Below are 15,193 nucleotides of genomic sequence, written 5' to 3' on the forward strand. Positions count from 1 at the left end.
CATCTTACAGATCTCCCATAATATACATAGGGCAATGAGCAACAGAGGCTCAGCGACAGAGCCCCTCGCTCCCTTTTCCTGGAAGTATTCCTGCTTAAATTTCAGTGCTCATGATTATCCAACAATCACTTGGGAAAAGGAACATTTGGCATTGAAGAGATTCCTATTAAAAGATGTTTTTTTTTGTGATCAAACAGGTAACATCTGGTTCTGAAACCAGCTTTTCCTACAGTTTATACATTTCCAGCAAATGTCATCTTTAGCAAGACCACACTGAATCAACATGTGAATGCTTTGTTGTTTTAAAAGTATGTAAACTGAGCCAAAAATCGGATTTTTGTGAGCCTCATTCATAGGACAAGCTGCTGTATCATCAATCCACTCTCACAGACAAGAGCAGCCACTGTGCACGGCAAAGGTCGCTGACAGACAGGACAAAGCAATGGCAAACACAAAGTGATCAGCATGATGGCATAATTCAAATAAATTGTTATTTTTATTCATCTTAACTTTCAGTGAACTAAAAACCAAAGGGAGAAAGAAAAAAAAAAATCAAACCATGTTGGTTCCATGTATCTACAAAAGAAGCAAAACTATTTCACATCCATGACTGTTCTCAAATCATTGGTTTTCAAAAGGGAAAGAGAGAAAAAAAAGAAAAAAAAAAAAAAACATGTCTCATTGTGAATCCATTTCATTCAAGGATTCACCTGCACATGTATCCACCTGTGCACCCAGTGTGTGGTATGTGCCGTTACCGTTTGACCGTGCAACTTCACCCCTCCCTGGCTCCCTCCCCACCCATCACACAGCAAAAGCTTGTGTTTAGCATTAAACAGTGCAGGGCCTTAACATAAACAGCCAAGGCTCCTCTCTCTCACAACCCCCCTTCCCCTTCCCTCCCCCCCCTGCACCCAGGTTTGAATTTACATCACGGATAAGCTCGGACCCATCTCAACAACATGACAGGAAAACAGAACAGAGGGTACAGAAGGAAGAAGGAAAAAAAAAATAAATCATACATACAGAATACAGCTGTTCCCTCTGTGTCATTCTCACTTTTTATACACATTCACACACAAAAATTACACGCAAACAGCCAAACAAACAGTTAAAAATTGTTTCAGAGAGAAAAAACATGATTGAACCCTGGACACTTGTTTGCTTTGTTGCCGTTTGGTGACGAGGGAGAAACAAGTTTGGGAGGTAGAGGAAAAAAGAGTGTTGGGCCGACAGGGGGTGGCAGGTTGTTGGAGGGGCACCCAGCGGGTGTTATTTCTTGGCCTTGGCGGCCTTGGCTGAATTTCGCGGTGGGGTAACTGGTCTCCCAGATCCCATTCCTCCCCCTCCACCATAAGGATACAATTTCTTATCTGCTGGCTTCAGAATCTGTGAGAGAGACAGAGAAGTTTCCACTTAAAGGTACAGAAATAAATACTAAACTCATAGTGATTCACAGTAGAGATACACTGGTTTTTGATTATTCATGTTGCACAATAAAGGTAAACTAGATCAAGTCAAATGGACAAAAGCAAATTAATTTCATTACAAAATGAAAATTACTAACACAGGCTCCATTTTAAGATAAGATGAGCATTTATTGTCCAAAGGGGAGATTTGTTTTCACAGCCACATATATTCACACAACAACAAAGCCACCCAGCATTCATGTCCCAGCCCATATACCCATATACCCACACACACCTGGAAGGAGCACATGAGCGTCTCATCCACGCTCATCATGGCACCAGCGTTGTCAAACTCTCCACAGTAGTTGGGAGCCGAGAATAAGGTGACGAGCTGCCTCTTTGCAAAAAACTCATAACCGTCTTCTACCACCTGAGGACAGAGATGAGGAAATCAATATTCTAAAACACAGTATCAAAATACAGAAGCAAGAGAGAAAAAAAGGGTCAGTCAGTTGCTGGTATGTTCTGATTTTCAGGTCGTTTAATAGGAGAACTAGATCTTAAATAGCACTAAATGTCACTGTACAGCTTATTGGCATGAATGGTTATTCAGAATATTTTATATTAGTAACTTTGTAGTAATCATCTGCCTTTTTTGTTTTTTTATACTGAAATAAATCTAAAAAAATCTGCAATTTTAGTTTGAATATGTTGAATTTAAGCACACTCCCAGGCCCTTTTATTAGGTACACCTGTATCTAATGAAAACAGATCTGCCACAAATTCCGCATTTAGGAAGATTATAATGTTCAGTTTCGGACACTGTCAGAGAGGCATTCATTCAACTATTTTGTGTTATTTTGAAATGTGTTTCTAATATTCTTCCCCTATCATGCAAAATATTAGAAACACCTCTCAATATAATGGAGTCCTTTTAAACACCAAGGCAAACTACAACTTCAATAATCAATACATTGTAAAATTAATATCTCTGACAATGTCAATCACAACTATAAGAAGGTAGATTTTAATGGATTGTGTGAGAAAAATTATAGAGGACAAAGACACCCACAGCTTCAGTTAGCAGGGGCACAAAGCCTCCTGGCTTTTAATCTGTACACAATAACTAGTAAACATTACCTGATGTGCCCTGCATATTAGGTCCATGTCGTGTTTGTGCAAAAATTTGGCCACCACATCTGCCCCGAATGTGAAGGAGACACCACGGTCGTTTTCACCCCAGCCTAGCACATCTTTGTCTGGGTCGGCCCACAGCAGGTCACACAACAAACCCTGGTCAGGCACATCTGTGGGTCGCATTACTCTGCGGATCTGCTCCATTGACTGGAGATCAGGAGAGAGGCCTGGACAGAGGACATGCAGAGAACAAACACTTAGTCTGGTTAATCTCACGTGGGCATTAGATCTTATATTTAACAAGGCCGACCTACCTCCATGACAGCAGAAGATTTTCTCATCTACAATGGCAGCCACAGGTAAACAGTTGAAGCAATCTGTGAAGGTCTTCCACAGCTTAATATTATACCGTCGCTTACCTGCACACACAAGAGGAGAAATGAGAATTTAGTGAATGTCAGGAACGCAAATGTATGTTTTTTTTCCCTTCATTAACAGGTTCTGGGCACTTACACTCATCATAGAAGCCGTAGATTCGATTAATGGAGGCGCATTCATGGTTGCCACGCAGCAGGAAAAAGTTCTCTGGATATTTAATCTTGTAGGCAAGGAGCAGGCATATAGTCTCCAGTGACTGCTTCCCTCTGTCTACATAGTCACCCAGGAACAGGTAGTTGCTTTCTGGGGGGAAGCCTCCATATTCAAACAGCCGGAGCAGATCATAGTACTGACCATGGACATCGCCTGCAGAGGGCAGCAGAGAAGTGCAATTTAAACACCCTACTTTCACTGCTACTGGGTGTAGCTGCTTTTACATGAAGAGTCCCACACCTAACAAGTGCTAGTTTCAGATGAGTCCAGTCTATGTCTAGAAAATCATGAGCAAAACTATCTTGTCTTGCATCAGAGTCAGACAACAGTACAGTACTCTTATGCTTGGTCTTAATGCTTCAGTGAAACCCACTGGCCGCTATATCCATTAAAACTCACCACAGATTTTGAGGGGAGCCTCTAGTTCAAGCAGTATTGGCTGACTCAGGAAGATTTCACGGGACTTGAGGCAAAGGCCACGGATCTCGCCTTCTGTCAGCTGGACATTCTTCCCTGGCCGAGATCCCTTGACTGAAAACAGGAGATAAAAGGGACAGACATTTTACTGGAGACACAATCACACCACAGAGACACACCTATTGCTCAGTGCTGGAAAAAAGACTGACATAAAGAACAGCCATGAAATGTGATCCTGGGACCACCAGACTGGAAAGTTAACACCTCCCACCAGCCAAATGCTGGAAAATTCTGTTAGCGGTCCACTCTAACAGCCACTTTAGCAGGTAACCACATCTTGCAGAGGTAATGCCGTGCTCTAAATGTTGGAATTAATAAGCTATGAACACAAGATTCACCTTTGATGCTTACTAAACCACAACACAAGATGAGCCTGTGTAATATGCAAGGGGATGCACCATTTGAGAAAACCTGATCAGTGGAAAATAGTCTGACGTTGTCAGCCTCAAAAGCGAGTCTTTCTGCTTAAGTGGCAGTTCAAACCCAAGCTAGAAGAAAGATGTGAAACCCACTTCCCCCTTCTAGCCGATGTAGCTGCAGAAAAGACACTGCAAACACGTAATTAGGACTCTCTTAATGTGCACTGTTGAGAAACAAAGAACGGCACACCATGGGCTGTAATAACACTGTTTCAGGTCAAAAATAAAAGCCACAATAAAGTATACAACATAAAATTAAATCAAATATTAAGTGTGTAGTAGTGAAGGTAACATTCTGTCCCTGTCATCCTGCTGCTTCCACTGATACCATCTGAAGAATTCAGCCGGTCTGTCAAGTCCATCCCTGTCATGCTCCTTCACTTTTACCACACAAACACAAATCATGATAGTCTTGAACAAGAAACGCTATTTATTTTTCTGACAGACTATTTGTCTTAAAAATGACATATCACAGCAAATGTGTGATTTCATGGTTCAAACGCTAGAAAGGGTAGGAGCACGACGTCAATGACAGTAACAGAACATTTTCCTTGGAAAAAAAAAAAAAGTTGTAATCTCTCAGTTTCAAATGATTTATATCAAGCTGGAACTACTGCTCATAATTCAGATCAAAATATTTGCCCATTAACATGCCAACCTTAGGTTTTGGACGTGATGCCTTGGGGCTATTTGTGTGTGCACTGTGGCCTTATGCAAGACTGCTTCTGATGGAGTTTGGAATCTGGTTTGTTTGTATCACTGACAGAATCAATCACGCCCCCATTCCTACATGTTCTGCTTAATACAAAAGCAGCTCCCAACACAAACTATACAAGCAACTCATGACGAGTCTTGTTCCCACCAAACAAACTTTACACAGGCTGGGGTAATTTACATATAATGGTGACAGTACTGCCTCCAAACGTCTCAGTGACAAGTATTTTCAAGCTGGGTGTGAACAGAGCTCTTTAATATGTTTATCAAATGGATTTAAAAAGTTGTCAGGTGCCAGTTAACAAACAAATAGACAAATGCTTTCACCTTTAAATGCCAAACAAGCAAAGTAACACACATCAAGGATAGATAACAACAGCAACTATAGCTCTATCCAAACATCTAAAATAGATTTGATTTACTACTCTGTTGTTGTACTTCCTACTACTGGCAAAAGCCAAAGCAAATTCAGAGTCAAAGTGGCACAATTATGTCTGAAGTGATACTTAGATACTTAGTCAACGTTTCTATCAGTTATTGTTATCCATCCAATAAACGAGATATGCCAGTTGAACTACCACCACTTTTACTCCGGAACTATTGAGCAATTAACTAGAACCTGTTTCAAATGTATTCTACTTTTAGTTTAATCTCATGAACCAAAATAACTATACTAATGCCACCAGAGCAGCATTCAAATGGAAGGATTCAACATCAGTGCACAAAATGCTGTTTTATTAATGCATTTGTCTTCAATGACAGCTGTGCAGAGAAGGCCATCAATCTCGACATGCTCAAAATAACTATTTATGTGACTGATCAGACAATTTTCCAGTGACTGGTCAGGAAGTTTCTCTGTGAATACAGAGCACTTGACTTAATGTATCAGAGCAGGTACTTTGAACACAAAACATCAGTTCTGCAATAGACCAAATTAACTTGTAGTTGTATCTTAAATCATGACTTCATTTATTACAATTATTATACACCCCAAACACCCCATCATTGAGACAAAGGAGGATTCAATTAAATGTAAATAGTTTGTTTGCTGCAAGTCAACTCTTCTATGGCAACTTCTGATAAACTGTGTCAGAGATAGTGGCAAAAAATAATTGCTGACTACTAACATTTGCTTGTACACATATAGAAACGAGGGTACAGATGATGTTTCTTGACCAAATGATGAGCCCTAGCTGCAGGAAATCACTGTACTTCTTGTGAATTGTTGTTACATACAGAGTACCTGACTCTTAGTTACAGACCATCTCTCAGTGAAACTAATCCAGTTTTAATAGTGCTTGCAAAGCACTTTGAGAGGGAGGGTGAGGGTAGAAATCAACAAATGGATGTAGAATAATGGCACTATCCTGATGTGACAACTAAAAGCAAGGTCCTAAACAGTGAAAGCAGGTATAAATACTGCAGTGCTGCTTGTCACTTTAAACCTGGATTACAGAAGGCTAAGCCCTGACAGAGCTTACTCCAAAGTTAGCCACATAGCCAGTGGGCAACAGTGAGCTTATCATGTGGGGTACAGACAAAAGGCTTTCCACTGCACTGATCAGGGGGCAGAAAACAAAGAGCTGGACCAGCACAACAGAAACACAGCCGGGGTGTCAGGACTGCTGGACTCAACAGTTGGTTTGGTCCAGCACTCCTGATTCAATGCTGAGTGTTCTGCCTGGGCTTATGTGATGTCACGCTCTCCAGACATGCTATTAACAACACACACTCCCAGAGTTCACTCTAGATCTACGTAAATAATCCAATTGAAACTTCTCATTATCCAAACACATTTAATTGGTTTGGTCTAGAAACACAGTCATCAAGCAGGAGGGGTACCTTCATACCCACACAGATCACTGAGCTGGTGTGGGATAATTTATCAATCTTTTGACGCAGCACCTGCAGTGAGCCAGCTATTCTTGAGTTTACTGTGGTCTTAAACAGAGTAGATAAACACAGCAGTAATATTAACCGGCAGGTGGTTATTCTCAGCAATAAAACCACAAATGCCGACAAAAAAGGTCAAGTGAGTTACATAAGAGGATATAAATACTGCCACTATCAGGCTTGTTTGTCTTCTTTTGTGTTTGGCAGACAACCTTATCACAGCCTGAGTATAACAATCCATGTATAAAACACTACAGCAGGATCCACAGTCAAAGTCAAACTCCAAGGAGAGACTATGGCTGCACATGCATATTTGTGAATAATCCCAATCACCTCCACCAGCTCAGCTTAGACCAATCATACAGGCCTATATTTCAGAAAGTAAACAAACAGAGGGCTAAGGTCACATTTAATAACAGCCTGGGAAAATTCTCTGTATGCAACATTCCTCATTTACTGGCCAAAACATCTTCTAATGCTGAGACTAAAGGCGCAATTTTGACCCCTAACCAAAACACATGATGTTGCTCCTTGAGAACAGCGAAACAAAGATGTTTCCATACAACAGTTCCACAGGGGTAAACACATATAAGTGTACGTGTGAAACAGGCATTATTTCCACGCCCAGTGCACCTGCCTCACAAGGACAACTACAGAGGTCACAACCTTATTTCTTGTGCTCTTTAGATGAACTGTACAGTTGGATCTGAGGAAATTTATGCTTCTGTTTGATGTCCTCAGGGCTCCTGTTACACAATCATCATGTGGATGTGGAGATAAAAAGGCCCTGTTTTCCCTCATACACACAACTCCAAACATCACAAATGTCTCCACATGCTGTATACAGTGGGCATTCGGACATTTAAAACACAGTTTGTGTTGGACTTGTAGGGCCAAAAAAGATTACCAACCACTCCATATCTACCTTAAAGTCTCACATCAAAACAATTCCAGATCATTTGCTTAGCACTTGAATAATTCACACAAAATATGTTTTATAGTCACAACATAAAAGCTATTCTAATCTACAGGGATTTTTTTAACAGGGCCACATGACACTGCTTTGTAGCAACCAGAAATAATGTAAGCAGTTCATATCTTCATAAAATCGGAACACAAACAAGCAGTTTAACACAGTATTACAGTGAGCATGTGCCAATCACAGCATCTTTGTTTGTACACCTCATTAACAAGTCACTCTGGGGAAGGTTGTGCCTGCAAATTGTAATTAGATCCTTCACAATGCAACTGCAAAACAGTAAGCACAACACAGGGCAGTCCACCCAAGTAACTGAGAAGCCCCCCCCCCCTGGGGAAAGGGCAACAAATGGGGTTTAAAAAAAAAAAAAAAACCCCAAAAGAAACAAAAAAACTGACTTCAAGACTGTTGTCACACAGTCGCTCTCAAATTCTCCAACTAATAGCAGTACTTTTTCAGACAGGGGATGTCTCTTTTTTCACAGCTGAAATACAAGTAATCTCAGCCTACAGCATCACCTGTCCGATGGAAGAAACCAATGCATTAATCAAAAAACATAAAGCCAGTGATGTATGATAAGGTGTCATTTACATTAAATGTGTCAGTGATGTAACGTCACCTACCCCCACCCCCCACCCCCCGATTTACAGGCAACGCCGTCACAATGCATCTCCTCTGAAAACATAAATGGATGGCGTTGATTAAAAATTATGTTTCAAAAACAAATAACATTTACAAAATAATCTGAAGAGACGGTTGATTTGACTACCATCTTTTATCCGAATCCAACCATAGAGCCTGAAGTAGGCTACTACAACATAACCTGACAACCTTTAACTTTAGCGGTTGTAACCTGGTATATAGAAGACACATTTCATTACCATAATCTAACTGAATTACAGTGCTCCACAGTGGGTTTGGCCTTCCTCACCTTCCAAGAGGCGCTGAATTATAGAGTCGATGTTTAATTTGTCCGGCTCCGCCATTTTCTTTATTTTCTGACGTTCTCGAGCAGTGGAGCCCTCGGTTTTCCGTGTTGCACCTTAGATTCCAAGAACAGAAAGAGAAAGAGGCGGACACTTTTAACAGATACTGATAATATACGTGTTAATTCATATCTGTCAGCTAACGAGTGGCTCGCAGAGCTAATCGAGCAATGTTGGCGGACAGGAACGATCAATGAGCTTATGCGAGCTTGAGCTAACCAAGCTAGCTAGGTAGCTTCTAGTCAAGTAACGTCAGCTACTCATATAAACTAGCAGCAGCAGAACTGAACCGCGGCTACACGGCTAACGTTAGCCATGTAACACAACTTACAATCAGATAAAATGTCCCCAAACCTTGTCTTCACTTTAACACCACTCCTCCCGGGATGAATAATGTATAAATATTTATCCTGTGAGCTCAATCTTGGCCCCTCTCCCGTGGTTCGCCCAGGTCCCTTCACTCTTCCCCCAGGAACTTTAAAGGAGGGCCGTTTTTTACCGAGGTGTCTACGGTAGCGCAGGAGGTTGAATCAAACCGAGTTCTTCACACATTTCTCAAAATATGATTGGTCTGTTGTAGAATTTAGAACTCGAATTCTCACATCTGATTGGACGTATGTTGGGTCCGTCTTAGACTCCGCCCCCTTGGGGGGGGGTAAAACAGCATCATTAAGCTTTAAATGGGAGCTCAATGTGCGTCACCCAGCGTTCACAATTAGAATTGCAATGTAAAACCTAAAATACACCACAATTAAACAACGCTTTTTCCAAAAAGTTAATTTTATTGGGCTTCACTGCTTCAAGCCAAAGCCACTGCCGAAGAAGTTAATTTTAAAATATTTCACTGTATCTTGTTCATTTCTTTATCAAAAAATATGTGGGCATAGCAGATATTTGTGCTTTTTGTAATCAACAAAAAGAATATACTGTATTTCACTGTGAGATGGTACAGACCTTTTGGTGGGAGCTCACTAATCATGTTTTTGTTTCATTGACAAACCTTACTGTAAGGTTAATTGAGCAGCAAAAGCATAAACATTTATTTTTTATTTATCAGAAGTTAAAATATTTAGATAAAGCTATACAATAAATTATATATATAAAGAGAAACTTGACAAAGAGGACAGCATAAAAACATTGTTACAACTAAGAATACATACAACATAACCAGACTAAATAAAAGGGCATACAGTATTTCTGCACCGACACAATTTGCTTGTTATAGGCCTACAAAAACTTTTATTTTACTTCTGACACTAATGTTAGATTAGCCTACTTAAGTAACATTTTTGATTAATTTTATTTGTAATGGACTTTATTTTGTGTACTTTCCTTTACTTAAGCAAAAAGAAGTTCTACCACTGGACACTAAACAAATTCTTAATGTACTTAGTGGGGTAAAATTACAAAAACACAATGCAGAAATAGCTTCCCATTGTTGCTGAGAATATGGGATAATTCAAGTCCACCCTTGCATTACACACTGCAGTTGATGCACAGCACCTATTTAAATACAGTTAACATCCATGTCTGTTTGTGTTGCCCTGAGTGAAGAATTCTGTCATTTCTCTCATTGAGCCCTGTTCCAAACTAAGATCTAAATTTGTACACATTATTCAAAACACAACTATCCACATATGTGTCACTCTGTCTGAATGTGTTCATCGAGTTTACAAATATTTGGTTTCCATAACATTCCTTTTCCTAATTTGTTCCATCCCATGATCCATGAAACCCTGCTCACAATCTTGTGCAAAATCCTAAACCCACTCAGTCTCGGTTTCCTAAATAAGTCTCCTTACATTCGTCATCACAGTTTCGACACAGGTAGGTGTAGGGGGGAGGGTGCTCCAGGGGATGTGCAGGTACAGAGGCAGAGGTGGGATTTATTTGTTTAGACTGAGTGCATAGAGAGAAAAATGGGAAGCTATCCAGATGATTCAGTTTTCTTTTTCTGGCAACCAGTGATGGATACAACCAAAATGATTCACTCAGGATCCATACCATCATTATCATCAGGGTAATCACAACAATAACCACACATAACTGTATGGTTTCACCAAAGTGATGCTAAGACATTACAGCTTCTTTTTTTCCAAGAGACTCTGAGGTATATCACTGAGGCAGGTTTAAGGTGGAAAAAGAGGGGGAAACATATATGACATACATGTATAGGACAAGTCCAGTCTGGTCTTGAGGTCCTTCCCTCCTGTGTACTCCCCTACTGGAGCTCAGCCCCACCCCACACCTCACATTCCTCTACAAATACCCACTCTTCTTACACATAGCACATCAGAAAACAACATCTTCAAAACAACATAAAGCCAGGAACGAAGAAAGAACCTCGAGAAACACTGCACCTAATTTTTCAATTTTCAACTCAGGGACAGAGGACACAGAATAAAAGGTAAGCCCCCTTTTTATCCACTTTTTATTCAAATGGACAGGCTGAGCTCTGAGAAGAGATATGATTCTACAAAAGCTTGAAATGACAGAGGATGAAAGGATTGGTCGAGGATTAGTTGAATACCTTTTATGGGCACCAGCAAAAATAATAAAAAGTACAAATAAACAACTGTGAGGGTGAAAAGGGAAAAAAAACTTTTTTTTAAGGTAGGTTTTGATAGGACTTAACATGCATCACCTAATTAAAAAAAAAAATCCATGAATGGATATTTAAAGTAAAACTATCAGTAATGTTGAGGATAAAATGACAACATCTGATTTTAAATCCAGTGACCCACATCACATTAGATTTCAGTATTTAATCTGCTCTGGAAGTTTGTGATCTGGGGCGGGTCACATATGCTTAAAGTAAGATATTTTTGTCCCTGTCTAAATCCAGCACAAGTTTACCCTGCTGTTCCAACCCTGTCTGGGTTATTAGCTCTTCTTCTTTGTTATTTCACAGGATCTGAAATGTAAGAAACTGGGTTTTTGTTTGGTTGATATTTATAAAATAATTAAATAAATGGAACAAAATGTGCCCTGCTGGGTGTTTTCAGGTGGTAAAAGATTATTTGGACTGTCTGTATGTTTGAAGAACAAAGAGAGGGGATTTGCTGCAGAGAAGAATATTATTCGATGCATAAAAAATGAACACAACATTTTTTGTTTAGCTTGGAACTCATTGTGTGCTTTTTCCCCCTGGTACTTGAGTTTATAAGTCAAATTTTCTTTGATGTTTTATAATTGTATTTGCTTATTTTTGGTTTAATGTTTCCGGTATGAAAACATAACATCTGGTAAAAAAAAAAAACAACTGCAATTAAACTATTAAAACATCTAATTAATTAAAGGTCCTCTGACTTGATCAAAAGTATTTCCTTAAAATGCATCACTCTTCATGCTAAGAGGTTTTATACTCCTCAGAGTTCTTTCTAGGTTTTTTTTACTTCAACTTGTATTTTTAGTCTATGTGAAGATGAATCATAAAATAAATGAGTAAGGCAGAGACTTTCGAAGTAAGGAGATGTGAGGGACTGGTTCAGCCAGTCCTGGGTGGAGATCCAAGAGGCTGGGGCCTGTCAGGACAGGAATTTGTTTAAAAAATGTAGCCTTAAGAGACGTTATCCTGTGAAGGCCTGTGTATTTGTGTATGTTCAGCTATGTGATTACAAAAAAAAAAAAAAAAAAAAAAAAAAAAAAAAAGCCCCAGAGAGCAACAGTAACACTGCAGTAACAGCAGATAAATGTCTCTTTCATCCTGGATCAATGGAAGAGATTCAACAACTCCTCCTCTGTAACCAGAAGAGGGAGTGTACTAGAAGTACTAGGATTTAAAAGCAGAATAAAAAAAAGACTTAGTTAAACACATATGAGTAGTGTAGCAAAAACACATAAACATCTTGGGATCTTGGGAGAGGCAATTAAAAAGAGATCCACCCTCCTCAGATGGCGGGCTGAGGCCGCAGCAGATGTTGAAAGAAAAAGGCACAAAGAATAAAAAGTAAGAGGATGATTCAGATAAAAACAACAGAAAACATACAGACTGAAGAGAGCACTGGAAAGTAAAAATAAAAGCCCTAATTATCTCCCTCGTACCTCTGTTTTTTTTTCTCTCCATCTTGTTTGATCCAGAATGGGATCTTCTGCAGTTCAGATTACATGTGTGGCCATCGGGGTCCTCGGCCTGGTTGGGGCCATCGTTTGCTGTGTTGTCCCTCGCTGGAAAGTCTCCTCTTTCACAGGATCCAACATCGTGATCGCACAGGTAAAGAAAAACATTGAACAACCTTTTGTTATGGATGGTAATGGACTGCAGGAAAGACTTTGTATTTCTTCGAAAGTAAAGTATATTTATCCTCATCACCAAATTTTAAAACACAGGACTGGAACCTCCTTCAACTGAATGGGAAGTGTTTTAATACAGGGACTCACAGTACAACACATCTATGATGTAAGAAATGCTTACATTAGTGAACACATCTGATGATCCTAGGTAGCAACAGTTAATTAAGTTCATTATATTGTACTGAATAGGCAAATATATGTATGTCATGTATAAAAAACTACATATATGGCCTTTAATTCTTTATAATGGTCATCAACCACAGTCTGTACAGTTTAACCTCTTATTTGCTCTTTTACAAAAATTCACTATGACAGGTTTTGGTGATCTTCTTATGGTTTTCAATTCCATAAGAGCCGCCTCACTGAAGGTCTTAATATTAATTAAGACCTGGTGAAAGTGTACAAGCATTATTGAAGTATCCAGGATATTTGCATAAGTAAAAGTAGTAGTACTGCGATATAAAAATATTCCTGCATTGTGTCACTTAAGTAAAATTTCACAAGTATTATTAGCAAAATGTAGTTAAAGTATGAAAAGTAATAGCAGTCACAGTCCCCCTGTGAGTGTCATACTATTATGTATTGTCATTAGATTATTATCACTGATCCATTATTGTGAAAGTGGTGTTTTACTGTTGTAGTTGGTTGAGGTGGAGCTGATTTTAACTATTAAATATACTTTTGGGAAGTTTAGCTATGACATCATATTTTATAAGCTCATTGGTGACTCTGACTTTATACAGTGGTGTAGAAGCATACAGTATCATTTAATGGAAATACAGAAGTACAAGTTACATTGCACCACTGGACATGGATGGTATATGACATGATTGACAATCTCCTTCTTTCTGTGTGTGTGTGTATGTGCGTGTGTGTGTGTGTGTGTGAGTAGAGCTCTCAGGAGGGCCTGTGGATGACATGTGTGGTGCAGAGTACCGGCCAGCAGCAGTGCAAGAAATATGAATCCCTGCTGGTGCTGTCCTCTGACCTGCAGGCCGCCCGTGCCATGACCATAATCAGCTGCATGTTGAGCGGCCTCAGCCTCCTCATCCTGTTCTGCGGGGCTGACTTCACCACCTGCATCCAGAATGAAGACGCCAAGCCCAAGATCAGCCTTGTGGCCGGGGTAGGCCTGCTGCTGGCCGGCCTCCTGGCGATCATCCCTGTCAGCTGGTCCGCACACATTGTCGTGCGAGACTTCAACAACCCTCTGGTGCCTGCTTCCCAGAAGAGGGAGCTGGGAGCGTGCATCTTTGTGGGCTGGGCTGCTGGCGTGCTGCTCCTTCTGGCTGGAGGTCTGCTGTGCTGCTTCAGCAGGCCCAATTCTGGCTCAGGGGGAACCGCCAAGTACTACAGCAACGGCGCCTCTGCCCCTAACAAAAACTACGTGTAGTGCCTTTATGAGAGGGACTGGAGTTTGACAGAAAGCATGGGAGGGTGATTTAGTTGGTGAAAGACTGGGAAGAAACAAAGTCGACAACATCAGGAAAAAGAAAAAGTCTCAGTAAATATCATATTCTGATGATGATAACTGGCTCCAGTTTTTTCTTTCACATTCAAAGCTATGCTAGTGTTTTTATTTTAAAGCTATTTTACTATCAGGTTCTGGGTTATGCATAATCATATACAGGCTGTAAATTGCAGATTAAACTCACGACATTTTGTGGTCTTAGAATTAAAAAGGTTTTATTTGGGTTTCTGCTTTGACATATACAACATCAACTATGATCTCCCAGCTACAAAACAGTTGTATTCTCCCTGTTTTTCTTTTCTGATTTCAAAAAAGAACCATACAAGTAAAATCCAAGATTATGAAAATGTTAAAAATATATTTGTGAGAAGAAAATGATCTGATAAAAATGCTAAATGACCTTTATTTAGATGCACTAGTGGCTCATATTTTACATATAGTTTGGATCAACCATTCTGCCTCTGTTGTATGTTCGCTTGTTTGTTTCTCTCTCATCTTTAATGTTTATATATATATATATATATATATATATATATATATACCGTCAGAAAAAGCTAAACAAAGGCCTCAGGGAGAATCTGTGTGCACTTCTCTGATGACAAACGTCCACATGACTTTTCACAGCATTTTATAAAACTTTTGTTATTGCTCATTTTGTTTTGTTTCTCATTTTGTATGATGATGAGTGCAAATGATTAAAAGTTGGTCTAATTCAAATGTGTGTTTCGTGTGTGTTTCATGTGTTTGTTTAAAAAGAAAAAAGTCAAAAAAAATGTATTTTTGAAATACAGAAGACTTTATTTCAAACTAAAAGCATATATTAA

The 15,193-nt window shown here is 39.6% G+C and overlaps 2 protein-coding genes across 3 annotated transcripts; one reads left to right on the forward strand and one right to left on the reverse strand.

Moving 5' to 3' along the window:
* Positions 1-904: 904 nt before the first annotated feature.
* On the reverse strand, positions 905-9,122 carry LOC111217471 (serine/threonine-protein phosphatase alpha-2 isoform-like). Of its 2 annotated transcripts, none has more exons than XM_022739357.1 (8): positions 8,960-9,122; positions 8,551-8,661; positions 3,537-3,668; positions 3,060-3,290; positions 2,861-2,965; positions 2,550-2,773; positions 1,705-1,839; positions 905-1,389 (listed from the first exon to the last, which is right to left on the reverse strand). In XM_022739357.1, the coding sequence occupies exons 2-8, from the start codon at positions 8,603-8,605 to the stop codon at positions 1,273-1,275; spliced, it is 999 nt and encodes a 332-aa protein (XP_022595078.1). In that variant the 5' UTR covers positions 8,606-8,661; positions 8,960-9,122; the 3' UTR covers positions 905-1,272. The 2 variants fall into 2 exon arrangements, with proteins under 2 accessions (XP_022595078.1, XP_022595079.1); XM_022739358.1 differs by having other exon boundaries at positions 8,937-9,122.
* A 1,599-nt stretch (positions 9,123-10,721) lies between these two features.
* On the forward strand, positions 10,722-15,086 carry LOC111217441 (claudin-4-like). The gene is made up of 3 exons (XM_022739311.1): positions 10,722-11,012; positions 12,686-12,818; positions 13,791-15,086. The coding sequence occupies exons 2-3, from the start codon at positions 12,687-12,689 to the stop codon at positions 14,289-14,291; spliced, it is 633 nt and encodes a 210-aa protein (XP_022595032.1). The 5' UTR covers positions 10,722-11,012; position 12,686; the 3' UTR covers positions 14,292-15,086.
* The last annotated feature ends 107 nt before the right edge of the window (positions 15,087-15,193 follow it).

This window comes from Seriola dumerili, unplaced genomic scaffold, assembly GCF_002260705.1.
Source record: "Seriola dumerili isolate Sdu_G_001 unplaced genomic scaffold, Sdu_1.0 BDQW01000044.1, whole genome shotgun sequence".
Taxonomy (NCBI): Eukaryota; Metazoa; Chordata; class Actinopteri; order Carangiformes; family Carangidae; genus Seriola; species Seriola dumerili.